The 28,000-nt window shown below is 51.2% G+C and overlaps 2 protein-coding genes across 5 annotated transcripts in view; both read left to right on the top strand.

Annotated features, from left to right (window-relative positions):
• Nucleotides 1-843, top strand: part of TANGO6 (transport and golgi organization 6 homolog) — a 132,926-nt gene extending 132,083 nt beyond the window's left edge. Inside the window, exon 18 of the mRNA XM_028534769.2 lies at nt 348-843. Coding sequence (XP_028390570.1) covers nt 348-524 — 177 coding nt within the window. The 3' untranslated portion in view covers nt 525-843. The remainder of the gene's footprint in view (nt 1-347) is intronic.
• On the top strand, nt 787-28,000 carry HAS3 (hyaluronan synthase 3). 4 transcript variants are annotated; one of them, XM_028534772.2, is made up of 4 exons: nt 787-864; nt 19,757-20,392; nt 23,789-23,890; nt 24,692-28,000. In XM_028534772.2, the coding sequence occupies exons 2-4, from the start codon at nt 19,757-19,759 to the stop codon at nt 25,613-25,615; spliced, it is 1,662 nt and encodes a 553-aa protein (XP_028390573.1). In that variant the 5' UTR covers nt 787-864; the 3' UTR covers nt 25,616-28,000. The 4 variants fall into 4 exon arrangements, with proteins under 4 accessions (XP_028390573.1, XP_035867976.1, XP_035867975.1 ...); XM_036012083.1 differs by lacking the exon at nt 787-864 and adding an exon at nt 15,201-16,106; XM_036012082.1 differs by lacking the exon at nt 787-864 and adding an exon at nt 16,588-16,658.

A 28,000-nucleotide genomic window follows, 5' to 3' on the forward strand; every position in this document is an offset into this window, starting at 1 on the left:
TGGCGACTGTGCTCTAGCAGCTACCGCACCGCGCTCCTGAGATCCGCGCTGTGCTTTGGGACCAAAGGAAGGAGTTTGGGATCTGTCCATGGGTCTGATGCCGAAGCAGAGCAGCAGCCCCCAAGGACAGTGTCGTGAAGGGTCTGGAGTGTGTGAGAAATCCAAAGGGAAGCCTGTCTCAGCACAGCTGCCCCTCCCGCTGTCTCTAACCTGAGTGCCCTGTGCATAACCTTCTTAAGGGAGCGTGTGAGTTTCCTCACAGAACTCCTCAGAGAGGAGAAGGCAATTTGCCCATCCTTGGAAATGTGCACACAGTAGACACATGGTCATGACACTCTCTCGTACAGGTGCTGAGGGACGTCCTCAAGGATCTCTACCACCTGCTGAAGCACGTAGTACGTTTGGAGCCTGATGACGTGGCTAAGCTCCATGCCCAGCTGGCCTTGGAAGAGCTGGACGAGATCATGAGAAACTTCCTCTTTCCACCACAGAAGCTGGAGAAAAAGATTGTGGTCCTGCCATAGACCTGGTGGGCTCAAAGGACCTGGAGGGGCCCCGAGGAACCCAGCAGCCAGAGCAGTGCCCGAGCCTTCCAGCAGGTGGCCCCACGTCCTCTTTGAGGCTGGCAGTATGGCTGACCCTGCAGGTGGCTTTGTGTCTCTGGTCAAGAGGCATTTCAGAACATGAAAATGCAGTTGGAGGTAGGGAGGGGAAGGAAATTGTTATTGAACCATGCGAAATGGAATAAAATGACCCTGGCTGGAAAGAAAAACAGGTCTGTATCGAGATGGAAAGCTCTGGTGTGAAGGAGGATTTGCTCTCCAGGAAAGAGAATCAGACTGGTTTCATCTCGAGAAAAGAAGGGTAAGCCCTGTGTTTGTGCTCCCTGGTTGTTCACGCCCTCCGCTGCTGTTTGCACGGAGCTGCCCTGGTTCTAGGAGAAGGGAGCCACGAACATCTCAGATATACATGTGTAAATGTATATCTTGTGTTCAGTCCTCTGCTCCTCTAGGGAGGTGAACGAATGCTTTCACAGTGGGTTTGTACTGAATGTGTGTGGACTGATGTCAGATTTGTCAGAATCATTTCAGGTGTAGCACTGTGGAGTCCTCTTTATTTATATATTTTGGCCACTGGATTTTGGTTGCGGCTGAGACCGAAAGGAGAAGCTTGCTGTTTCCAGAGGCACTCGCTGTTGTCGACACCTTGACGAGGCTGACCCCAAGCTCTGTGATCAGCTCTCAGCTTTGCAGGCCTGGGTACAGAATTTTACCACAGGATCTGAGCCCTGTCCCTGGGGTGATGAGGCCCCGGGGAACCAGAACACAGTCTTCAAAACTCTCAGGTAGCTGAAGGATCTGCATACAAACATGCCTATTCCTATGTGTTAGTTAACAACAAGATATTTCTCCCTGGCCAGATTATTAACACGGTTCTTAGCTTAGAATCTTTGTGGTATGCATTCCTTTTAAGAAGTCAACTTATAGACAGTTAAGGATCACAAATTGCCTTAGTGAGCAAAGAATTAGAGCTAAGGCAGTGAGATGGTTTAAGGAATGTTTCCATTCAGCTAGGGCAGCTGGGTTAATTTCCATTCTCCAAATCAAGGATATCTAGAAAATCAGGATTGGGGCTTTCAGATTAGAGAAGGATCTCCTTTGGACCAGCTAGATATGCACAACAAATTCTTGTTTCTTGACCTTCCTTTAACTGGACTCCATACAACCCACATCACATAATCAGACTGAGTATGTTAGATGATTGGCTCAACATACACCTTTTTTTTTTATCCTTACCGAAGGACATGCACATTGATTTTAAAGAAAGGGAGAGAAAAAATCCACAAAACATCCACTACGTGAGAGAGAAACATCAATCAGCCTCCTGCACCCTCTGCCACATGTCAAGACTGGGGGTTGTACCCACAACCCTGGCACGTGGCCTGACTAGAGATCAAACCCGCAATCCCCTGGTGTACTAGTGACGGGGATGACTCTCCACCCAATGAGTCACCTGGGCAGGGCTAACTTACAACTTTATTGGCATTAAATGCATTCCAATTCTGAAGACATATCCTAATTGATCAGGGTGATTAGACTGAGAAACTCTGTAGTCTAAGAACCTAGTCTCCTAGGAAATGCCTCATGAAATATTCTAGTCCCTGCATTTCCATTTATAAATTTTCCATTACCCTTGCTTCTTTTTCACCCTGGATGGGTAGTTCCGTTGATTGGAGCATCGTCCCAATACGCCAAGGTTGCAGGTTCCATCCCCAGTCAGGGCACATGCAAGAATCAACCAATGCATGCAGAAATAAGTGGAACGACAAATCCATGTTTCTCGCTCTCTCACTCTAAGATCAATTTTTTAAAAATTAAATTGCCTTTTAAAAAACTTGTAAAGAGAGGAAGGGAGGGAGAAGGAGAGAGAGAAACATTGTTGTTCTACTTATTTACACATTCATTGGTTGATTGTTTGTGGCCTGACTGGGGATCGAACCCGTAACCTCGGCCTATTGGGATGACACGCTAACCAACTGAGCTACCCGTACAGGGCCAAAATTGAGTCTTAATTTCACTTATTTGGCAAGTCGCAATAAGCACCTGTCCTTTGTTGACTTCCATGGATGCAATTGCACAGCGACTTTTTTTTTTACTTTGTTACCAAATTCAAGGGGAAGATGGCTTAATGTAACCCTCCTCAACATGATAAAAATATTAAAAGTTTCCAAGTTATTAAATAGTTCTTTCAAGTTTATATATATAAAATCTCCATCTCTGGGGTAGAGCATAAGAACTAGGAGAACTGAGAACTGAGAACTTTAGAATGGTAAACACAAAACTTAACAAAGAAACAAACCTCCAGGGGCAGATGGATGGCAGGAGCAACGGTGGTACTTCCCTGCACGGGCCTGTGGGGTGTCTGGCTCTGTACAGTAATGACATGCCCCCCCCCCCCCCGCTTCCTCCCACCTCTGCCCACCTCTTCTCCCTCCCAGGCCCTCTTCCTCCTGCCCCTTCTGGCCTCCTCCCATCATCTCTCCTGCTGAAGTTCTCCTGGCCTCTCACCTTCAGGGTCCTCCATTGCCCAGCGTTCTGTCGCCCAAACTCCCCTGGATCGCCCACCTGCTCTTTTACTTGGCCCCTTCCCTCCTCTCCTTTCTTTCCCTTCCTGGTTTCTCCTGCCTCTTCCCAGGCCTGCTGTGCGCAGCTCCCTTGGCCTGCAGAGGATGGCGCTGTGGCAGGGGGCCCAAAGCTGTGGCTGCAGCCAAACCCCAGGAATCGTGCGCAGGTGCTGACTGCTTGTTCAGGTTGGACTTCCTGGACATTCTAGAGAGTTTCCCTTTCTACTGTGTTCTTCCTTCCTGGCACAGACTTGACCTTCTGCAAGTCCTCTGTTACTGAATCAGAAATCTCAATTTATACTTTGCTCCTCATCTCTCCACACACATAACTTTTCCATACTTCCTAATATTCTTTTCCTTTCTTCACCCTTCTTCTTCATCCTTTACTTCCCTGTGGCTCTACCCACCCATCCACATATAAGGGGCCGAGGTGTCAGAAACTGGAGGGTAGGGAAGCAAATCACAGATATCAGTGACAACTATTTATTGAGCATCTACTATGTTCCAGATGCTACACCAGACAAACTGCAAACCCAGCAGTAAACAAAGCAGACAAAACCCTTGCCCTCCAGGAAGCTTACTTCATAGTGGAAGGAGACAGATAATAAATAAGATTAATAGAATAGACAGAATGTCCAGTGGTGTTCAGTGCTACAGAGAAAGATAAAGTGGGGGAGGGGGTTGAGGAGTGTGTGGGGATGGGAGCTGTGAATTGAGGTAACTGGTCCTGAGGAGGCCCCACGGAGAAGTCGATATGTGAATAAGGATCGGAGGGAGGCGAAGGAGTTAGGATGAAGACGTTCGCGGGAAGAGCATTCCAGGCAGAGGCCTGGAGGGGAGAGCCTGTCTGGAGGCTGGCGTGGCTGCAGCAGAGAGGAAAGTGGAGGGGTGAGGGGAGGGAGGCGATGTGCCCATCACATCACACCAAGGCTTGTTGACCACTCTGAGCCTGGGGGGCAGCCCCAGACCTATTTCTCCCTGAAGCCCCTTCAGTTTGTTCCTGGAAAGTGCTTTGAGGCCAGGATGATAAGTTCTGTAAAAGGGGAAATCCTTGTAAACAAAAGGCATTGCATACGTAGCCACAGTTTTTGTCTCAGTCAGAATGAAGCGGTGAACCCCTGTTCCTTTTCACCACCCCCTCTTCTCCAGCAGCAGCAGTTCCTCCTCACTGGCACAGGAAGAAAGAGAAAGGCAGTTATGTCGTCTGCCCTCAGGCCACCCCCTGCTCTGTGCCTTTGTCTGTGAGAGGGGCAGTAAAGGGAGCATTGCCTGCCCCTGCTGTGACCCTCACCTGCAGTTAGCGGCAGGGGAGGGCTGGCTAAGCCACCTTAAAGTCGGTCCGTTGGTAGGAATGGCTTGGGGGATGACTCATCTGACCTGCAGAAACCAGATGGACTTCTGCAGTCTTTTTGCACAGAAATCTAAAGTGTCATAGAGAATTTCAGTGGCAAGGGAGAGAGAGACAGGAGCTGAGTGCAGGGTGGGCTGTGAGAGGTAACCACTCTTCTGTGACCGTGGGGACTCTTCCTCCCCTGCTCCCCTGTTCGGCAGACACGACCTCTGAGGGCCCAGCTGTGTCCTCCAGCGAGCTCTGCAGCCAAAGACATCCTGCAGTCACATGCGGCAGCCTCACTGCAGTGCCCAGCACCCCTGACTTCCATGCACCACTCTGCTTGGAACTGAGCGGCCGCCTGGGGGTTGGGAAGTTGTCTTCTTAGAGCACTGGCTGCTGCAGTCTTCCCTGCTGGCCGGGCTCAGGCCTGTGCTCAGCACGCCCCTGTGTGCTGGTAAGTGGAGGGGAAATGCAGACCCTCACCATTAGCCCTGGAAGGGGCTGTGCCCACTAATTTGAAGGGTCATGTTCCAGTGCCCCTCCCCACAGTCCTTTATACTGACTCAGTAGCGCCAAGCCACCAGGAGGGCTCCGGGATTGCCTCCCGGCCCAGGTCACCCTCTGCAGTCCCTGTGGGGCGTAGAGTACATGGTCAGTTGCTCTGTGTTTCCTGTAGTTTGGAAAGTCTTTCCTCTTCCTCTTTCCTCTTTCCTCTTCCTCCTCTTCTTTCTTTCTTCCTTTCTTTTCTTTCTTTCTTTCTTCTACCCACAAGCTTGTCTGGCTCTCACAACATCATGAAACAGGGAAGCACACTATTGTTAATCCCTCTTTGGTGGGATTTGGCCCCACGTCTCTTGGGCCCCAGCCAGACTCTTTTGAACATCTGCTGAGTGTCACAGAGCCTCTTCCCCCAAAATGAGTATGGAAGGAAGAGCCTTTCAACGAGAGCCCAGTGCGGGAAGTGCACTCGGGGACTCATAAATCCCCGTGAGCCCTGGCATTCGGGTGTCACGAAGAAGTCATTTCATCTCCGCTGACACATCCTAAGGATGCCCACCAACTCTCCTGTGCCTGCCTCTGCCCTCTGAGAGCGCTGAAGAGCTAGAACCCTCAGGTACGGATGCCCTGGCTGCCTCTGTGTGTGTGTGTGTGTGTGTGTGTGTGTGTGTGTGTGTGTGTTTGCCAACCACATAGGTTATGTGAATCATAACAAATTAGTGTGTATGTAACAAAGAAAGAAAGATTCCCACAACCTCGCCTCCACTCCTACCCCAAGAGCACCACTGACAGTTTGGTGCACATCTCTCCAGAGCTTTCTTTCCTTCCACCCTTCTCCCAAATGAATGCTAACAAAGAGTACTGCTTTCAAAGACAAAAATGCGACGTTTACCATAACTAGGGTCCCGGGTAGTTTTTTTTAGTTATATGCCTCGGAGATGCTCTCCTGTCGGTCCTTCTCCTTTGTGGTGGTGGCATGTCTTCCACTGTCCAGGGGAGCCACGGTTGGTTTAAGCATTTTTAAAAAGATTTTGTTTATTTTTAGAGAGAGGGGAAGGGTTGGAGAAAGCAGGGGAGAGAAACATCGATGTGTGAGAGAGACGTCAATTGGTTGCCCCTTGCAGGCGCCCCCACCGGGGACCAGCCCGCAGCCCAGGCACGTGCCCTGACCGGGGATGAAACCCGCAGCCTTTCTCTTTGTGGGACGATGCTCAACCGAGTGAGCCACGCCGGTCAGGGGTAAGCATTTGTTCTTGATGATTAGTAGAGTTGTTTCTAATTTCCAGTGATTCTTCCGTGGTTCTTAAACGTAACTCTTTGCGTACTGAAGTGTTTCTATAGGGGTTGGGGATCAGGGAGCTGTGAGCATCTTAAATGTCAGTACCAAAGTGTTCACCAAAAAGTTAGTGTTGGTCTGCGCTCTCCCGTCCTCAGCTGACATTGCTTAATACCCACAGTAAAGTGTTAACGCCATTCTCTAAATAACTCGGGACTAGGAAATCTTCAGGGGCTGGAGTTTTCTGTGCACCAAAACCGCCACTAGGAGCACAATAACATGCTTCGGAAGTACACTCACCCGCAGCAGTATCCCAGCTGCAACTGTTAGGTCAGGGCTTACATGGGCCCGCCCTGGGCAGAAATCCCGAGCCCCTGCAGGTCTACTGAAAAGGGCTGTTTCCCAGTTCTGAGCCCCGAGATTCCGTCCTGAGTGTTAGGGTATGCCTTCTCACAGGGCATGGAATGACCTCAGGATCATGACCCCAGTTCCCAAACCAGACTCGGTAGGTAGGATTGGATGGCCCCTCAAAGTATCTGTTCATCCTGTAAAACCTGGGCCGAATGGTTACAGTGGCCCTACGTCAACTGCGCAAATCAGTTAACAGTATAAAGAGCAATTCTGCTCTTCTCTGCACTTGACATATATTAATCCACTAAGTCCTCACACTGCCTCCCTGAGACAGGTATTATTATTATCCCATTTTACAGATGGGGAAACTGAGGCACGCAAGAGGCTAATTACCTCAGATTACATAGCTAGTAAGAAGTAGCCAAACCAGTATTTGGACCCAGGAAGTCTGGCTCCTTTCCAAACTGTAAAAATTGCTTAATACTAAGTGGTTGCCCCTGCTTATTTAAACGGACCGCTTATATCAAGTTAAGCGTCAGCCCCGAATCCTTCTAGATAGTGTCCCGAACATCCAAACCCAACCTCAGACCCCAGAACTTACTGTATACGACTTGTGTTTGCCCCAGCAGTTTGCCCAGCAGCTGTGGATGTGATTTGCTGATGTTCCCCAGCCCACCTGCTCCTTCGACAGCCATTCTCAATGGCTTATTGAGAGGCTTGCTCTTCTTCCTGGGGCAGCTACGGTTGTGCTGGGGACCAGGGCTGCCTTCCTGGGAGCAGAGGGGTGGGGAGCCATGTGTATGTGTGTGCATCAGAGAGAAGGTAGCAGGTCTCCCCTGAATTCCGGAGCCCAGAAATACCCCCTTTTGTTTTGGTTTGCTGTTGTTTTTGATGTGTTTTATCCTTTCATCTCCTGTAAGCAGTTTCAGTTCTCAGATTTCATTTTCAGCATGGTAGCAATGGGACATTTAAACTGTTGTTTCAGCCCTGACTGGTATGGACCAGTGGCTTGAGCACTGGTCTGCAATTGAAAGGGTCCGTGGTTCGATTCCCAGTCAGAGCACGTGCCTGGGCTGTGGGCCAGGTCCCCAGTGGAGGGCGTGTGAGAGGTAACCACACATTGATGTTTCTCTCCCTTTCTTTCACCCTCCCTAACAATAAATAAATAAAATCTTTTTTAAAAAAACTTCTTGCATAAATAGTTCTTGCACATATACATTAATAGCTCTGTTCCATACCACTCCTTCAGAGAGAGAGAGAGAGAGAGAGAGACATCAATTCATGGCCCTTGTCTGCAGAAAGGAAAAAGAAGGGGCAGAGAGGCAGGTTCTTACAAATGAGAAGAGAAAGGGGAGACGCACGTGCACCTGAGCAGAGGAAGTTCCTCCTCCATTTACTCGTTCTTCACATTAACCCGTTGAGGAGCGCCTAACTCAGTCTCAGAGACACAGAGCAGCTGCGGGGAGAGTGGCTGAGACCCGCAGACTCAGTCTGCAGGGCGGCTTCAGAGCCGCAGGGGCACCCTGTGCGCTGGGGAACCGGGAGAAGCTGCTGGGCCTTTAAGTGGTTTATTAAATGATGTAAGATTTAATCTTCACCGTCTGCCTTAGAACTGAAGCCCACTCAGAACAGTGCCTGGGTGGGGCTTTTCTGGTGCACAGACAGCCCCAGTGGTCACATGCGCAGGCAGCCCTGCGCTGGAGAGAACAAAGCCGCCTGCTCCACACTTGCAGAGTCTCTAGAACTTGAACGAGCTCCTCCCCCCCACCTCCCCATATACATCCTTTATTAGACTACATACCATTTTCAAACTTCAAAACCTATGGTGACCATATTAATCCCAGGGCAGGGCCATCCTGAAATTAGGCTGCCTTTACTCGAAGGATGGTGGTGCTGCTGCTTTAAAGAGCTGGCAGACATGGGGGGGTGAACCCCCCCCCCCCACAAAGGAACTGTGAGTATCTGTGTTGTTCAGAGACTACACAGAATGATGCTCCAGCGTGTGGGCATTTTTCCATGGCCAAGGCCGGGGCCCACTACCCTAACTCATCCTTGAGTGGGAAAAGCCCCCAAAGTGCAGAAGTGTCATCGCTTAGAAGACAAAAGCTAATCCAAGTTGCCTGTGGCAGCTCTGCCCTCCCACTGACAAGGGCTGACGGGTTTTTCCTCAGTTCTGGAAAAAGCAGGTACCCCCTTTGCCAACAAAAAAAATCGTGTCAGCCCAATTCCAGGTAGACTGTGGAGCACTGGGGGCTGACCCGGCCCTTCTGGTCTGTCCCCCGTGGTTCTCCCTGGCTCTCCCTTCTAGTTTCCAGCTCCGTCAGCACGCTTTCTCTTTTTCCTTCTGGCTTGATAGCTCATTGGTTACATTTTAAAAAAGATTTTATTTATTAATTTTTAGAGAGAGGGAAAAGGAGGGAGAAAGAGGAACATCGATGTGCGAGAGATACCTCAAATACATTAGTCGGTTGCCTCTCGCACGTCCCCAACTATGGACCTAGCCTGCATCCCAGGCATGTGCCCTGGCTGGGAATTGAACCAATGACCTTTCAGTTAGCAGTTACTCAGTTCACTGAGCCACACCAGCCAGGGCTCATTGGTTACATTTTTAAGGTTAGTTAATTCAAACAGGTGTGGCAGGCAAGATGCTAGAGGAAGATGGATAGACACTCAGTACACTCTGGGGCTCACCTCTGGGGTGGGCTGGCTCTCTGGCAATGTCCAAACACAGTGCCAGAAATGCATTTGCAAGTCTCAGCTGAGCGTAATCCTCTCTGTGCTAGATATATAATAGAATCACCTTGGGAATTTCAGAATAAACAGAAAAACTCAAGCCTGAGGCTCACTCCCAAGTGATTCTGACTAAATTGATTCAGGATAGGAACCAAGCATTAGCGTTTTTGTTTTTGTTTTTTTAAGTTTCCCAGGTTTTAAAAATTATATGTGCAACAGCCAGATGTGAGAACCACTGTATTAGCTTGTCTGGTGAGAAAAGAAGGTGTGTGTGTGTGTGTGTGTGTGTGTTGGAGAGGGGTCCTAGCAAAGAAAAATCTGATAGCAGGACATACTTGTGGGGGTCCCTCCCAGGAAGGAGCTGATGGGAACTGCTCCGACCCTTGGCTCTTCCGTAATCGCTTTGATGGAGAATCTGGCTCTGGACCTCCTCCGTGACAGTGACTAATGATGTCTTTAATCAAGAAAGAGAACATGAAGCAGAAGTGCCAGCACATTTAAGAACTGTAGTTGATATTATTGTAACAAGAGCCAAATGAATTTGGAACAAGGTTACCTTAAGCGATTTGTTCCCCTCCTGCGGTTCTGGAGACTGGGACTGACTGTAGACTGGGACTGAGCTCCATTAAGGTCTGGGAAAGTGTGCGCTTGTGTAATGCGCTAGCAGGTGCGTGTCTGTTTCGGGAGAGGGAGTTACGTGCATGCGCAGGAGTGGATGTGCACATGGGTACTCGCACAGGGGTTTCAGCACCTGGAGGAGGACCTCTCTCTGGAGATCCCTCGGGCAGGAGTGCAGTGCAGTTGGCATCATCACTCTTGGAATGCTTTTTTCGAGAAAAGTGTTTCAGGGTACTCACAGAGCACATAATTATGTGTGCCCCCTCCCTTCCCAGGATCACCCTGGGGGCTGACACCAGCTGGGGTGCGCCAGGCAAACCACGAGCCCTGGTTCAGCGCTGCGTTCCCAGGAGGAAGGATCTTTTTCTAATTCACTCCAAGGAGCTGGATGAGCTAGCACAGCTCTGCGTACTGCCCCCTTCCTTTTGAAGTTTTCTCAGAGGAACAGTGGGAAGGATTTAAATAAGCAAAGTACTCAAGTTTTGGCTACCACTACTCCCGTTCCCTGGCCTCCCCAACTTGACTGAGGTCATCCGACCCTTTTCACATGAGCACATCTGAGATACAGGCTATGCCTCACCCAGGCCCAGTTTGGAAGGAAATTCTGTGAACTCACAATTCACATCATCTCAAAATATCTTTTTATTATAAAATTGTTATATCTATCGATAGGAAACTTGGAGAACACAGAGAAAAAGGCAAAGAGGAAAAAAATCTATTGTTCTACCACCCAAACAAACTCAATCTTAATATCTGAGTGAACTGTCTTGCCTTTTGATTCATAGGATTTAAAAGAAAACAAAGCACCCTGGCTGGTGTGGCTCAGTGGACTGAGTGCCAGTCTGTGAACCAAAGGATCACTGGTTCGATTCCAAGTCAGGGCACATGCCTGGGTTGAGGACCAGGTCCCCACTGGAGGGGTGCATGAGAGTCAACCACACATTGATGTTTCTCTCCCTCTTTCTTCCTCCCTTCCTCTCTCTCTAAAAATAGAACCTTTTAAAAAAAGAAAACAAAGCAAATATAGTCATTCATACTAACAATTTTGTATCCTGCCTTGCTTACATTTTTGCTTATTTCTACATCTTTTTTAATTTATTGGGGTGACACTAGTTAAGTACAGGTTTCAGGTGCACAGTTCTACAACACATTGTACACTGTATTGTGTGTTCACCACCCCAAGTCAAGGCTGCACCCCTACATTCTCTTTACGGGCATAATTTTTATTAGCTGCACACTACAGTCCATGAAGGAGGTAGATAATGGTTGAAAATGTCCTGGGTTTTTTTCTGCATTCACCTAGGAGAAGGAGAAAAAGGCAAAATGGCCAAGTAGAGCCTTTTCTGTTCCAAGAATTCCAAGAAAAGCATCTCCAGGTCTGGTTTGATGTTCGGTTGTCACTCTGGTGTGCCCTCCTAACCCTGACCTTCACGCCCGCACAAGAACCTGGCCCCTTAGTAGGGACTGACTGCTCTGTGGCAGAGCAGCGTCTCCTCGATTTGAAATGAAAACCAGTTTTCTATCCAAGGACAGGGAGAGGGAGACCGGAGTTAAAAATCTCACCGTTGTAACTGCAGGACAGAAAAGTCCTTACACCTGCTTCTTCAAACACAGCCCCTGGAAATGGGGCTGATGGCAGAGTGCTTGTCGGTAAGAGGGCAGAGTTATGAAAGGGCAGCTTTGTGTGGTAGGAGCTACCTTGCCGTCGTCAAGGCACATGATTTCCACTTTGAATTATGTATTAACTAGTGTTGCAGATGAAGCCACCTTGAAGAGAAAGCCCTATTTAGTCAGCTGGGGGGCATAACCTGCTCCTCTCTGGAGGCCAGTTTAAGTTCACCCTCATGAGCTTCAAGAGGTTTTGATTGTAGTCCGCCCAGGGGAAGCTGAAGGGATGGATGGACTGGGGGAGACCTGGTGGCTTGGCTGCCATCCATTCTGCTTTGCTTGGGTAGAAGCTGTGGGCTGGATGCCAGGAGGAGCACTGAGTGTGGGTCAGAAGGTGGGGAGGGGCAGCTGGAAGGAGCTAGAACAGGCCCCCTCACCGCATCCCCCCCCTCCAGCCCCCAGCCACTCCCCAGGAGCCCAGCAGAGCAGCACCTGCTCAGCGCAGGGTTTGTTCCCGCAGCCAGGGATCCAGTGATGGCATGAGAGAGTGAACAGCAGGCTGCTGTTGGTGCAAGGCATTTGAGCATTTCAGGAGTTTGGGTTTGAAATTCACGGAAAGGTGAAAGCTTTGTGGAACCATCAGGTTTGGTTACCTCACACCCTCCAAATGAACCGTTGAGAATGGCCCTTTCATCCTTCCAAGCTGTAGAAATTATTCCTCCACCTCTACCCTCACTTGCACCCAAGGTGGTGACACTGTCCGCCCCCTTCCTGAAGGCAGTACGACAGCCCTCTCTCTCGGTTTGTCTGCCTCCTGGCAGGTCTCCTACCCCGCCCCCCACCCCCCATTCCTGGCCCTTAACACAAAACACCACTGGCACAGCCATCCCCAAACAGTACTTTCAGTCTATTACCACCTTGCTCAGACATCTTCAGTAGTCCTCCACCATCTACCCGATCGAATCCAGACTACTTGTTTGGTCATTCACGGCCTTCCACGGTCTGTCCCTAGCATCTTCCTCAGCTTGTAGGCACTTCCTGTGTAATAGCAGACACCATTCAAGTTCTTTAGTGTAAACTTCTTGTTCCACCCGGGCCTCTCTTTACCGTCCTTCAAACACACCTCACCCATCTGTACCTGCTCCTGTCCTTAAGCTATTTACGTTTCTACACAGTCGGCTCAAGGTCATGAAACCCTGCCCAGCCCATTCCAGCTCACAGAGATCCCTTCCCTAAAATCCTCAAACTCTCCTAGTTGGATTCTCTCCTCAACATTTAATGACAAACTGCCTTGTATGGTGACTTAATTGTTTAAATATAATTTATCTTTCAAGGAATCCAATTAAAAAGTGGGCAAAGGACTTGAACAGACACTTCTCCAAGGAGGACATACAGAAAATCCAAAGACACATGAAACGATGTTCAATATCGCTAGCTATCAGAGAGATGCAAATTAAAACCACAATGAGATACCACTTCACACCAGACAGAATGGCCATCATAAACAAAGCAACAAACAACAAGTGTTGGAGAGGTTGTGGAGAAAAGGGATCCCTAGTGCACTGCTGGTGGGACTGCAGACTGGTACAACCACTATGGAAAGCAGTATGGAACTTCCTCAGAAAACTAAAAATGGATCTGCCTTTTGACCCTGCAATTCCACTGCTGGGACTCTATCCTAAGAATACTAAAACACCAATTTAAAAGAACCTATGCATCCCAATGTTCATAGCAGCACAATTTACAATAGCTAGATGCTGGAAGCAACCAAGATGCCCATCAGTAAATGAATGGATCAAAAAACTATGGTACATTTACACAATGGAATTCTATGCAGCAGAAAGAAAGAAGGAGCTCCTACCCTTTGCAACAGCTTGGATGGAGCTGGAAAACATTATGCTAAGCAAAACAAGCCAGGCAGTGAAAGACAAATACCATATGAACTCACCTTTAACAGGAACCTAAATAACAAAGCAAAGAAACAAGCAAACTATAACCAAAGTCACTGAAATAGAGGCCAGGCTGACAGTGCCCACAGAAGAGAGTAGAGGGAATTTAAGGGGACAGTGGGAAGGGTTCACAGGAACAAACTTAAAGGACACATGGTCATAAACTAAGGGGAGGGTGGTAATGGGAGGGAAGTGGGGAGGGGTGGGAGGGGGACTGGATTGGAAGTAAAAAGGAGAAAACTGTATTTGAACAATGATTAAAATAAAATAAAATATAATATAATTTGTCTTCAAAACGGAGGACCATTTAGATGGCAGGGACCAGCCTGAAACTGCGCTGTGGCCAAGCACCGTTCCCTGCTCAGAGCGGGCCTGCGGAGGTTTTTAAATGCGTGTTGAAATGAAGCACAGATCTTCTACAACTGAGCTGAATAGGGAGGCTTATCTTCTGGAACCTGAGTAAAAGCCAATTCACAACATCTGAATTCACATTTTTAAGTGATTGGGTATGGAATTAGTCCTATTTCTGAATCACCAGTGGTAGGCAGAGATAAAGTTGAGCTTTATTGTATCAGCCCCTTGAAAATTCCCCTGCCCGAAAATTCCTCCTGAAGAGATGGATGTAAATAGGGCACCGAAAACCAGATGTTCATCACAGACAACTCTCCCCAGCACAGACCCAGACCGGCCTCAAAGGTGAAGACTCTCCTGGCTGCCTGATAGCGCCAGATCTCTGGCCCTGCAAACAGAGGAGGGTGTCCTCCCTTGGGCAAGCCAGCTGGTGTGGGCCCAGAGTTTCCTCATGATGTTGCAACGGGACTGGCTCTTCCTTTAGGATGGTTTGACTGTGCTGCATCAGCCCACCACCTATAAAACCTCCTGGAGCCAGCTGAGCAAGATGGGACAAAGGTAGGTGATCCTGGGGCAGCCCCAGGCAACTCACACGGGAGAAGGAATGTTGCCATCGCCCCGAGGGCAGATGGGATTTTTCCAAACTGACTATGCCTTATGCTTCTCAACGGGTCACTTACCAGCAGCCAGTTGGTTGGCTGTGACTCAGATACATTTTTGCCTGGCCCATGGAGTGTATTTTTTTTTTTTACATTGGATTACCCTCTAACACTTACAAATTGGGAGACTTCACATAGAAATCTGGATTTCTGGCTTCTCGACAACGAACGGGACACCGGGCCATGCTGGGCCCTCCCTCTGACCCGGACGGCTCCCTCAAGTGGGGTACTCGCTGCCCAGCAGGCTGAGGCTCTCTCGTTTTTTGCCCTCACCTAGTCCCTGCTTGTTTTCCCTGATATAAAAAGTCACAGAGTGCAAATTTGGGTGGGAGGTAGGATCAGATAGCTAATCTCTGGCAACCCCAAGCTCTGCGATGCCCCTGGATGTGGAGGAGGTGGCCCAGGGCTCTGAGAGACCATAATGCAGTCAAGACAAGGCATTTGTCGTCAACACTGATCTCTGGAATTCCTGTCACATCCTGGGGCAGGGGCATTTGGGATCCACAGCATGGCAAGTGGATGCCATTTACTGAGTACTCACTCTCAGCCAATCTCTGCAGTCCTTATAACAGCTCTGTAAAGCAGACACTCAGTCCCACTTCTGGGACAAAGGTACTAAGGTCAGTGCCACACAGCTGGTGGTAGCACTGGCTGCCTGCCTTCAGAGCCAAGGGCCTCCCGCCCCCCCCCCCCCCCCCGTGCATTATTAGCTCTCTTTAGGGCCAGTCTTTAGTTCAAAACACATTGCCATTGTGGATTCGATGATAGTTTTTAAAAGCACATACTAATGTTTAAACGATGTGTCATATTTGTGATGATTTTCTCAAGCAAAAGTGTAAAATGACTTGATATCTGTCATGCAAGATGGGAGTGGGTGGAGGAGGTGTGGGGGGTTGGGGGCGGTCTTTGCTTGCCTGGGGCGCTGAGGCGTGAGCTCCGGGCCCGGAGTGAGGGCTGTTGGGCAGGCAGGTGAGTCCCTGGGGAGCAGCTTGTAGACTGCAACTCAGGCTCCTATAAAATTGTGGCAGCTTGGAAAGAATGGAAATCATCTCAGGTGCGCTTTAAGGACATGCAAATTTACTTTTTACTGGTCTTTAATTATAATTTCTCTTCAAGTTTTTCCAACATCGAGGAGCTCAGTGTGTTCACCCAGTTCTAAACTTCCTGTGCTGATAACTCCCCGCCTCTCCCCAACCCCACCCCACCTCATCCAAATCTAGCATGAACTTTCAGGCACCTGGAAAACACCTGCCATAGGGTCAGTTGGGAATTTAAGAGGCCATGGATATCGGGAATAAAGGTGTATAAAAGGAGGAGGAGGAGGAATTGGTTTTGGCTTTAAGACACCGGAACTTCCAAGGTTTTTGCAAGACGCTTGCAGCCTTTGCAAACAGCCTTCAAGTCATCAGCGCCCCGCTGCGGAATTCAAAGCTAAGCTCGTCATAATTGTTAACACCTTTGACCGGTCTTTTAATATCATCATCATCATCATCATCATCATTTTGCCGGCGGGAAGAGTCTGCGGTCTTGGTTTTAGGAAGTACTATATACAGGGAACAGCCTCCTCGCGTACATAAGTCAGGGAAGATTTCCACCGGCTTGCAGGGTGAGTAGATTTCCAGGCTTAGAAAGCGGGGCGCGGGGCAGGGGGGACGGAGAGTAACAATTCTGGAAGGCCCCACGGGTTATATCGAAAGTTAGCGACGCTTCAGGTTCTAGGTTGAGCACAGTGACCGCTTTGCTCTGGGCAGCTAGCTGGACCCGAGGTGATCGCCGAGGAGCTCGGCCTCTGGCGTGGTTGGGGGAACCCAGTTTTCGAGGGCGCAGAGACTGCGAGCCTCTGCAAAGCAGAGGAGCCACGTCCACGCGGGGGCCGGCATCCTGCGGGGTGCCGGCCGCGTGGAGGTGCCGCCACCTGAGCCAGGAGGGGGGTGCACGATTGCGGCCCAGGGGGAGCTCTCCCACTCTTCCCAACTTTGCGGGCCCCAGGGCCGGAGGAGGGCGCCTCTCCCGGCGGCGTGCGCTCGGTACTTAAAGGCGTCTCGGCTGGGCCAGCGCTCGTCAGTTGGAGCGCGGCGGCGGCGGTGAGGAGCGGGAGGAGGGGCATGGAGCAGCCGCGGGCCTGCTGAGCACCGGAGCGCGGGCGGCCGGCAGCACGGTGAGCGAGGGCCCGGCCAGCCGCTTCGGAGGGGCGGGCCGCGCGGGGACTGCTCCGAGAACGCGGGAGCGCCTGGCTTCAGGGGTGCCCCTCGGACTCCAGCCAGCTCCCCCGGATGTGCAGGCGCCGAGTCCGGAGCCCGGAGGCAGGCTGAGGGCTGCGGCATCTCCAGGCTTCCTGGTGGCGGGTCCTGCAGCCCCCTCCCCACTGACCCCTCCTCCCTTTCTTCCTCCATCCTCTGCTCCAGTCTCTCCTCCCTTCCTCCCTCGCGGCTCCTGGTCTGTGAATGCTTTGGGAGGCGGACGACCGTGCAGGGCACAGGCGGGCTGAAGTCTCTCCCTCCCCCACGGCCGCCCGCCCGCGGGTCCGCACCTGTCCTGGCACCGAGACGCTCGGAGCCCGCATTGCTGTGGGTCAGCTGGGCAGAGGCCGCGCGTGTCCGCGGGCCTGGGCGCCCTTTCTTTTGCCGGCTCGGAGGGGCGGGTAGGAAACAGCCCCCGCCCCGCGCACAAGTTTCCATCCCGCCGCGTGTGGGCCCCGCAGCAGGGCACACCTGTCAGCTGGAGAAGCTGCAGATCGGGCAGCCCTGCAAAGTTTCGGGGGTAGATTGGCGGTGTGCGTCCTTGGTTGGAGGTTTTCTCCTTCCGTTTGCCTAGTGGGTGATGTGTGGGGTGTCGGTCTTAGGGATCGTCCCTAATCCGGTGCCGTTGGAGCCGGGTGCGCATTAGCCTGCCCCGGCCGAGCTCTCATGAATCCCTCCTGAGCGAAGGGGGAAAGTGTGCGGGCCGAGAGGCGGTTCAGCCTCTCCTCCGCCGGCTTGGGGTAGCACGGTGCCCGGTCTGGGCAGGGGCACCGTGGCCAGAGCCCACACCAGCGCCTGGCTGTTCGCGAGGTCATCGGCTATAGAATCTACTTGGCCTTCAGAGGGGTCGGGGGTGCAGGGTAGTGCCTCCAATTCCTGCTCCGGGTGTCGGGGTCCCACCCGGGGGAAGGTGGGGACCGGCGACACCAGGGATGTCGCCTTTGTCTGCAGGCAGACTTTGTCAAGGTAGCTCGGCCCCGGGGGGATGAGTGGGGCCTGGTCGGATTGATTCATTGGGTTTTTCTGTTCTCTCCCGTGGGTCGTGAGAAACCGGCACGTGGGTGTGGCCCGCGCCTCCTTCACCAGAAGGGGAGACCCGAAAGCAGGGGGCGGGGTGGGGGGGGGGCGGGTGAGAAGCATGGCGAGTGCCTTCCCGGCTACATTAACCTGGTGGGCACTGCCTCCGGCACTGCCCCGAGGCCGCTGCCAGCGCCCAGCAGGTTGCTGGGCTGGCCTCGGACCCTCTGCCGTTTCCCAGATTGCAGGTGGACCGCAGAGCGCGCAGCGCCTCCTCGGCATGTGAGCTCTGGATAGGGACACGAGGGGGCGGCACGCGCCTGGGCCCTGGGTACCGGGTCTGGGTCTGGTGGGGGGGGGGGGGGGCCTGGGCCGCAGGCGCGGGCCAGGAGGGGTGGGGTGGGAACCAGGGAGGGCTGGGAGCCCTGCAGAGGAAGCCTCCCGGGGATGGAGGGGCAGAGCTGCCGCCCGGAGGCCGCGCTTCCCGGAGAGGCGAGGCTGCCAACAGCACTTTCCGGACTGAAGCTGCTGGAATGGGGCTGGTGCCTGACTCTCATTCGATACAGCAGTGACTGCGTGTTCCCCTGGCAAGAAGGTGTGCTTGTGCCGGGGCGGGCCTCGGGGGACGGTTTCAGCGACACCCAGAGTTGGAGCAAGCTTGGGAGTGAGACCTCATTGTCTGTAGAAAGTGGTGGGGCTGGTAACGGGATTCTCCAGATCAGGCACCCCCCACCCCCCGCCGTCAGCCTTCCCACTTGGGTAGTCTTTCATGACTGGAAGCGCTTCCATTTTTAGAGAGATGATTTATTAATTCCTGAGATCTATGAAGCAAGAAACCATTAGAACCCCGGTTAGGGGGAGATACCAAGTCCAGAGAACTTGGGCAAGGTCAGGCAGCCAGGAGGTGGTGGTAGAGCCCTGTCTTAAGCGCAAGTCTTCTAGTGCCTGTCTAGTCTTAGGCTCTTTTCGATAAAACACAGCGGTTTCCAACAGTACAGGTGCTAGGAGCCCTGACTGTTGCAAAGGTAATCTGGCAGCATTTGCAGGAGTGGCCGGGCCGGGGGACCAGCAGAGAGATTCCATGCGGGCACTAGGACCAGGCTGATGGGGCCTCCCAGGCAGCTGCAGTGTGGCTGCAGTTCCCTTTGGTGCCCTGAGCGCTGGGCTCTGGCAGGAGAGCTGTCCACACCCCGGCCCTCATTTCCCTTTCCTTCCCTGGTCCTCCTTTCCCAGTTGCTTTCCCTTTCTTTCCTGATTCTCAAGTAAATGAGAAAAAGGTGAAAAAGCAGAGAAGACAGGGAAACTTTCTCTTATTGATTTTGCTGTTTCGAGAAGAGGAAGCTGTTTCCTTCTTTTTTCCCCTGGCACCTCTTTTATGTTTCCCATCGTCTCTCCTCTCTTCCTCCCACACTTTCTTCATGGGCTGTGCTTCACTAGCACCGGTCCCCTCCCCAAGTGCGGTCCCCTGGTGGGTATGGCAGGGTAGCAGCTCTTGGACCACGGGCTGCCTCCTCGTCCATCTTCCTTCTCCCTGGCCCCTCCTGTGCTCAGGAGTGCCTCAGGCTCCCCCCTACTGATGCCTGACTTTAAGAGTTTTTGGTCAGGCAGATCATAGTTCTGCCATCCACCCGTTCAGTATCCTGTAGCTCTCTCCAGCTTTGGCTTGCCTGACAATAATAAGTGCTACTTTAAGTGCTTTATGGAACCATTTCACCCTCAAAGAGGCTACAAGGTTAGTGCTACAATCCACAGATTACAGGTGAATTCACTAAGGGATAGAACATAGTCACACAGATAGGAAGTGTCAGGGCTGGGATTTGAACCCTAGTAGTCTGGCTTCCAAGTCTAAAGTCTTAGTCATGCTCAGCAATGAAAATGGTTTTTGTTAGTGGGTCATTTCGTCAGTTTTGGGCCACGCCCAGAGAATATGCTTCCACTCCCAGTGACTGGAGATGCTGCCTCCTGCCTGACCCCCGCATTTCCCGCCTTCTCCCACCAGATGCCGGTGCAGCTGACGACAGCCCTGCGTGTGGTGGGCACCAGCCTGTTTGCCCTGATAGTGCTGGGTGGCATCCTGGCAGCTTACGTGACAGGCTACCAGTTCATTCACACAGAAAAGCACTATCTGTCCTTCGGCCTGTACGGCGCCATCCTGGGCCTGCACCTGCTCATCCAGAGCCTGTTTGCCTTCCTGGAGCACCGGCACATGAGGCGGGCGGGCCGGACGCTGAAGATGCCCTCCCCACCACAGCGCGCAGTGGCACTCTGCATCGCCGCGTACCAGGAGGACCCTGACTACTTGCGCAAGTGTCTGCGCTCAGTCCAGCGCATTGCCTTCCCCAACCTCAAGGTAGTCATGGTGGTGGACGGCAATCGCCAGGAGGATGCCTACATGCTGGACATCTTCCATGAGGTGCTAGGCGGCACTGAGCAAGCCGGCTTCTTTGTGTGGCGCAGCAACTTCCACGAGGCGGGAGAGGGAGAGACGGAGGCCAGCCTGCAGGAGGGCATGGACCGTGTTCGGGATGTCGTGCGGGCCAGCACCTTCTCATGCATCATGCAGAAGTGGGGAGGCAAGCGAGAGGTCATGTACACGGCCTTCAAGGCCCTTGGCAATTCGGTGGACTACATTCAGGTAAGGATGGCTCCCTGTGAGTGTGTGGCTGTGTGGCTGAGTCCAGCCAGCCGGGCATACCCTCCTCCAGGAGTTCCAGTCCAGTCTAGATCCCTCGTGTGGTGCACAGCCCTCCTCTGCACTTAAGGTGGCAACAGGCATAGTGGTTCTGAATAGCCGTCCTGGGGTCAAAAAGTCCTGGGATGGAATCCTGATCCTGCTGTTACTTAACTCTGTGACTTGTATCCCAATAATAATAATAATAATAATAGCAAACAGATGTATAGCACTTATTTAATACCAGGCACTATTGTAGGCTCTTCGTACATATTAACTCTTTTAATCTTCATAATACTCCTAGGGGATAAGTACTGTTTTTTTTTAAAGATTTTAGTTTTTTATTTATCTTCAGAGCAAGGGGAAGGGAAGGAGAAAGAGAGGGAAAGAAATATCTCTTGTTTGCCTCTCCTATACTCCCAACCGGGGATCTAGTAGGCAACCCAGGCACATGTTCTGATTGGGAATCGAACTGTCAGCCTTTAGATTCACAGGCTGGTGCTCAATCCACTGAACCACACCAGTCAGGGCCGGGGATAAGTACTATTATTACCATATTTTTCAGACTATAAGACACCCCTCCCCAAATTTGGGAGGAATAATGGTCGTTAATGCTGCTGTTCAGTTCTGTTTACATTTACATTGGTGAAATATTATGTTATTTATGCTATTAAATATTTTACCACATTTTTTGCTTCAAATTTTTTTTTCCTATTTTCCTCTAAAACCTAGGTGCGTCTTATGGTCTGAAAAATACGGTATCTCCACTCATAGAAGGCAAACCTGAAGCACAGAGAGGCTGAGTGACTTGCCTGATGTCACTCAGCAGTAAGGTACAGAGCCAGAATTTGAGCCCAGGCATCGGCCCTTACTGTGCAACGCTGCCTCGCCATTGGCGATGTGGGGATGAGCCTCTCCAGCAGAAAGAAGTGTGGTGAAGAGTGAAAGTCATCACGCTGGAAAGCACTCGAATACTGTTTTAGTTATCGACCAAAAGCCTTACTCTTCCCAGTGTCAAATTCGTGTCTGTAAGGTGGAGGGACACAGGTGCCACTCATCCGACAGTTTGATTCTGTCACAGTCTTGGTAGGGCCAGAACCCTGAATAGCTTCCAGTCAAAGGGCTCACTGACACCAGCCTGAAAACTTAATTAGATTGTCAAGGTTCAACAGCTCCAGTTTTCAAATAACAAGACCTAGAGAGAGCTGATTAGAAGTTCATGCATTTCAGTAACAAGTACAAACTGATACCCAGGCCCCCAGATTTCTGGTCCAGCACCCACACTGTCCATTCCTCTTTCTGCCCTTCTCCGTACTTGCCAGAGGGCTTCGCCCATCGCTTGAGTGAGTCATGGCTGCTGTGGCAGCCTGCCTGTGTTGTGTTGTAACTCAGTCCTGCTGACGGCATGTTCAGTACTCCAGTATTTAGATGTTCTATACTGTACTCACCTAAAATTAGTTTGCCACCAATTTTTTGTTTTGGGTTTGTTTGTTTTCTTTTGAAAGTTGTACCTTTGCATGAGATTTGGTACATTTACCTTCTCCTGTGTTCCTAGGCCCAAGGACCTGTCCGCTTTGTAGGGAGACATGTGAGGCAGTTCTTGACTCTGCAGTTCCCCTAGGGTCAGAGGGCCTTTGAGCCTTTCCTGAGGACTCAGAAGGCTTGGCAAAAGCCCTTGAGCCCCAGCACAAGCTCAAGCCACAGTGACTTTGTCATTTACTCTCTTGAAGCACAGGGTACCCCCCAAGCCTGCTCCGCTACACGTCTTTTCCCATGTGTTCTGGTGGATTAGCAACCAGGCTCCCACACCTGAGCCAGCCTTTCCCCTTACTGCCCTGGTGGGGTTCATTTCAGCCTGTCTTCCAACAGCCATGCTGAGGGTGTGTCTCCCTCTTTGTGGAGATCACCTTGCCCCAGACAGTGGGGAACCGCAGGCAGCCTGGAGCTCTAACTTCCCTAACCCTGCCCACTAGAAAGACCTTCCTGGAATGAAGGAAGCTGAGAAGCAAGAATGGTTAGGGTTAGGGTAGGAACTAGCCATGAGACCAGCAGCACTGGGAAGCTTGGTTTGTAAGCTGAGGAAGCTCTGGGAGTCTAGCCAGAAAGTCTGGACCTTCCCAGCCAGGGCCAGATAGTAAGAGGTGGGAGAGAGCAGGTGCTGTGCGCTGCCTGGTTCCCCCTCAGCCTTCTGCGGCTTTTCCTGGCCACTGTGTCTTCCAACAGGAAAACAGAAAGCTGGGTAGGTTGGAGTACGGGGGGCTGCCTCCTTCCTACAGGCTAATGGCTTTGACTCTGCACCTTCAGCAAAAGGATGTGGGGCTTTTGTAGAACAGGATTTGGCCTCATCTGCGGACACTGCTCCCTCAGAGGTCAGGAAACCAATTCTCCTGCCCAATAGCTATCTGAGCTCTTTGTACCATCTCAGCAATGTTCTAGAAAACAGACAAGGAGTCAGCAGCAGGGTGTGTTCATAGTCCAGATTCAACTAATAACGGGGCTGTGTGTTGGAATCAGACCATGAGTCTCCTAGGAAAGGAGGGCAGCTGGGCAAGACCCGATCGAGGTTTTGGAGGCAGTTGCTGCCAGAGCCTCTGCGCCCATCCAGAGTGCAATCCAGGCGAGAGTGGTCCCAAGCCATTCTGTGCCCTGATCTGAGACTTGGCCAAAGTGACTGGGTCGTGGGTCATCCAAGATGCCAGAAACTGAAACAGGGAAGACCCTGTTAAAATCCTACAGGATAGTTTCGGGCAGTAGCCTCTGCAAGAGCTTGGCCTTCTGAGGAGTGTCTGCTGGCCCTGTGTCTATAATCTGATTTCAATGATTTGAGCCTTCTTCCTTCCCAAGGACCCAGAGAAACATTTTAAGATCATTTCTCAGGAGCGTGGCTTCACAGGGGCTAAAGACTTGCCTAGCACTAACCCTTTCTCCCCTTTCAGGTCCAGCGCTGACAGAGCCCAGGTTTCTCTCTCAGCCTATTTTCCTTTGTTTTTCCTCTCATCCCCTCCGTTTGGCAGAGATCTCTTAGCTAGTGGCTGGAAATGAATCATATGAATGGAGGTTATGTTCCTCAGGCCATGTGACCTGAGGCCAAAATGGTCTGAGAACCCTGGCTGGTGTGGCTCAATTGGTTGGAGCGTTTGTCCTGCAAACTGAAAGGTCACAGGTTCAATTCCCAGTCAAGGCACATGCCTAGGATTGCAGGTTGGGTCCCCAGTTGAGGCATGTGCGAGAGGAAACCTGATTAGTGTTTCTCACTGATGCTTCTTTCCTTCCCTCCCCCTTTCTCTAAAACTAATGGGCATGTCCTTGGGCGAGGATAAAAAAATTTTTTAATGGGCTGACAGTGCATTTCCTCTGCAGGTGTGTGACTCTGACACCGTACTGGATCCAGCCTGCACCATTGAGATGCTTCGTGTCCTAGAGGAGGACCCCCAAGTAGGGGGAGTCGGGGGAGATGTCCAAGTAAGAAGTAACGAAGGATTCCTGGGGGAGGGGGTCTGGACTTTTTCTTTCTAATCCAATTGGATAGATCTGGGAAATGGCATCTTGACTTCTTAGTATTTTGGGGGGTGGGGGAGACGTTCCTCTTTTGATAGTTTCAAAGGGCTCACTTGCTATTCAACCCTTTCCTGCCCTTTTTCAACCTAAGGGGGAAAAATTATCAGGTATGTGGAGAGCCTGTGATGCTAGGAGGGGCACAGGACGCTGAGGCCATTGATCCTGGGGGGTGCCTCCTTTTTTGCTGATAGCGCAGCAAGCACCTCCAAGGTTAGGCCCCTGAGAAACATTTGCTCTTTGATAAGGTGCTCTGAGGGGCTCTGGACAGTTGTGGTCAGAATAAAGGGCATTATCTTCTTCTAGAGGGTACTGCTGCCAACATACCAGGTCTTCCTGAGAAGCTTTCCAACTGAAGGGTCAGGCCAGGTGGCTGGGTGTTGCTTTGTGTCTTTGTCAAGGCCTTCTGGCACTGCCACAGGCTTCCTCCTGAGACTGAAGGTGGCTTTGGCTGCTAGAGTAACTTCACTGGGACAGCCCATGCAGACTCACAGTGGAGAGTTGGAGCTGGTGCTGAGGAGGAGAGTGGGTGTGGCTGGCTCCTCTGAACCTCAGGCTTCCCAGCCCTGGATGGGCTAGGGCTCATGGCTGGAATTTGAGCAAAGGGCTACGGAACTCAGGGCAAGGAGGCCTCCCAGTCTCCGGTGTCTGTCTCCTGGGGCTCATGGTCTCAGGTGGGGAGGCCCAGCATCTATGGTTCCCTTACAGATCCTCAACAAGTACGATTCATGGATCTCCTTCCTGAGCAGCGTGCGGTACTGGATGGCCTTCAACGTGGAGCGGGCCTGCCAGTCCTACTTTGGCTGTGTGCAGTGTATCAGTGGGCCATTGGGCATGTACCGCAACAGCCTCCTCCAGCAGTTCCTGGAAGATTGGTACCATCAGAAGTTCCTAGGCAGCAAGTGCAGCTTTGGGGATGACCGGCACCTTACCAACCGCGTCCTGAGCCTTGGCTACAGGACTAAATATACAGCGCGCTCCAAGTGCCTCACGGAAACCCCCACAAAGTACCTCCGGTGGCTCAACCAGCAGACTCGCTGGAGCAAGTCTTACTTCCGGGAGTGGCTCTACAACTCTCTGTGGTTCCACAAGCACCACCTCTGGATGACCTACGAATCCGTGGTCACGGGTTTCTTCCCCTTCTTCCTCATTGCCACGGTCATACAGCTTTTCTACCGTGGCCGCATCTGGAACATTCTCCTCTTCCTGCTGACAGTGCAGCTGGTGGGCATCATCAAGGCTACCTATGCCTGCTTCCTCCGGGGCAACGCAGAGATGATCTTCATGTCCCTCTACTCCCTTCTCTATATGTCCAGTCTCCTGCCAGCCAAGATCTTTGCCATTGCTACCATCAATAAGTCTGGCTGGGGCACCTCCGGCCGAAAAACCATTGTGGTGAACTTCATTGGCCTCATCCCCGTGTCCATCTGGGTGGCGGTCCTTCTGGGAGGACTGGCATATACAGCTTACTGCCAGGATCTGTTCAGTGAGACGGAGCTGGCCTTCCTCGTCTCTGGGGCCATCCTGTACGGCTGCTACTGGGTGGCCCTCCTCATGTTGTATCTGGCCATCATCGCTCGGCGATGTGGGAAGAAGCCAGAGCAGTATAGCTTAGCTTTTGCTGAGGTGTGACATAACCCTCAAGCAGAGCGGGAAAAAGTGCAATGGGTAAGGGAGGGAATGGGAATGGAAGAGAAAAGATGGGGTGGGAGGGAGGAGGGAATGCTGTTTTAGTTTCTTAATGGTCCAAAGGACAAATCTGAAGTGCAAAGAAAGGTGATTTGTAGTATGGCCGGGGGCAGTTCTGCTTAGAGAAAGCAACGCTGATCCCAGCTCAGGCGGGTGGAGAAGACTGACTTGTTTCCAGGCTGCCTGTCTGCTCCACGGTGGTCTCCGGGGAAGATTCTACTCCCTGCCCCAGGGGTCAGAGGGAACTCAGAAGTGTGCTAACTCAAAAGAAGTTCCACTCTGGCAACTTCGGGTAGGTAAATGAGCAACACCAGCTTGTGGGGAGGGGTTCTCTTAGCCCATCTGAACACAACCAGAGGTGGTGGGAGAATTTCTGAGGTCTGGGCCAGCTAGTAAATAGCTCCCCCCTCAATCTAGTTATCAATGCAATAAGATTGTGCCTGAGATATGAGTCCCAGAAGCCGGATCTCTGGGCATCAGAAAACAGGGTACAGGAATGGTGCTTTATTATGCGATATACCCCATTCCACATCTCCACATCCCAAGGATGAGCCAAACTGACAGGGATTTAGCACTGAACTGCTTTCAGGTGCACATAGACACGAATGTTAAAAAGGCAAGTTTGCCAGGAGGAACGAAGATTGGCAGGGGCGCTGAAGTCCATGGGCCATATGGAGGCCTGTATGTATTCCCCCTGGACACTGCCCAGGCATCTAGATTAGCTTGTCTGTGAAGTCTACTGGGGAGATAAAATGTTCTGGTCATCTACTGGGAAGACTGAACCCCAACGTACTAAAAAAGTGAAGGCTCAGTATTTCAACCTGTCTGCTCCTGAATTCCTCTCAAATTCAGCCGAGTCCCAAAACAGCCTCCTAGCTTTGCTTTCAATGAGATGTCATCACCTCTTCACCCTCCTCCTCACTGAGTTTTTCAAGATGGCAAGTGAGGCAGAGCCTGGATTCCCACAGGCCCCTCCGTAACAGGCAAGTCTGCTCTCGGCACATGGAGGAAAACCCACAAGGAGCCTCTGACTAAACCGGCTACCACCTTGGAACTGCTTGGGACAGATTCCTTGCCAGCTGGGTAGCATGCGTGACTTTCAGGTTACAAATCTTGACAATCGTCTCTAATGGAAAGCTTTTCAGTATTCCCTAAGTGAACCCTCAAGTCCAAGCTGGTCATCTTTGAGACTGTCCATTCTCCTCAGTGGCTTCTCCACGGAATTCTTACAGCCGAGCAGTGGATAGTCCCTATTGCAATTGCTTCTTTCCAGAAACCAAACTAGGAGATGGAATTGATTCCTAAGGTTCTTGCTTTCTCAGGCCACTCAAGGCTGTTTTACTTCTCCCTGCTTTTGTAGGGGAATAAGGGAAAGCCTTTTTCTAGGGACTGGCAATCCACAGACTATTCTCAGCTCCTGGGTTTGAAACCTGGGATCTTGACCAAGCCTCTGAATGAGGGGTTGCTTGCTTGTGTGTGCTCTCTCCAAACGGTCCACTCTCACAGGGTCCAGCTAACCCTCACAGAACCAGCAGTAAGGGAGAGAGGAGTTGAGGGGGCAAGCCTCTATAGTGTGCCCAGGTGCTTCCTACAAAGGAACAGTGTGCTGAGCCACAGGCTGGCAAACCCTGGTGCTTTCCTTCATCTCCCATGAACTCAAAGGTTTCCCAAGTGCGGCGAACATGGCTGCATCGCACAGACCTCAAGTTTCTGATAAGACCGCTGGTTGCTGTTGGACCCGATCCACGAAGACTAGAAGAGGCAGCAGGCATTTGGTAAAGGCAGTTGTTCCAAGCTCTTCCGTGTTTTTTGCTGGCCAAGTAGGAAACTATTTTGAGCACTACAATGGAGGAAATCCGGTCAGCCAACTGCAGAGCTCAGACTTGACTAAGGGCTTGTTTTTCTTCAAGCTTTACTTGAAGGTTAATGTAGGATGGACGGACTCCCAGATGGAAAACTCCTGGCTGTCCTGCCATCAGCTCTGCCTTGCACTGTGGTTATCAACTTCCCTCACATCACAAGTAGGCGAGTACAAGTAGTGGGCTCACAACGTTTGACCTCGACTGGTTTTTCTAAGTTATTTTGTATGTTTTTCAGCAGTGAAACCAAACTGGGTCTTCAGCTTTATCCCCATTTCTAGCAAGGGAAGAGCCTTTATACAGTCAGACATGTTTTGGTTTTTCCTCATTGAGAATTTTAATTGTCTTTTTTTGTATTATTTCTACAATAATTTGTAAACATATTTATTTTTACCTGCCTTTTTTTAACTTTTCATGTCGTTTTTTATACTGTACATTTGTCAAAATAAAGATTCTCACATAATGCTAT

Source organism: Phyllostomus discolor, chromosome 12 (assembly GCF_004126475.2).
Source record: "Phyllostomus discolor isolate MPI-MPIP mPhyDis1 chromosome 12, mPhyDis1.pri.v3, whole genome shotgun sequence".
NCBI classification, from domain to species: Eukaryota; Metazoa; Chordata; class Mammalia; order Chiroptera; family Phyllostomidae; genus Phyllostomus; species Phyllostomus discolor.

Coding starts and splice junctions, on each gene's coding strand:
- HAS3 (XM_036012081.1), top strand. CDS start 19,685: ATGCTTCCACTCCCAGTGACTGGAGATGCTGCCTCCTGCCTGACCCCC. Junction 20,393..23,788: donor ATTCGGTGGACTACATTCAG/GTAAGGATGGCT, acceptor TTTCCTCTGCAG/GTGTGTGACTCTGACACCGT. Junction 23,891..24,691: donor GAGTCGGGGGAGATGTCCAA/GTAAGAAGTAAC, acceptor GTTCCCTTACAG/ATCCTCAACAAGTACGATTC.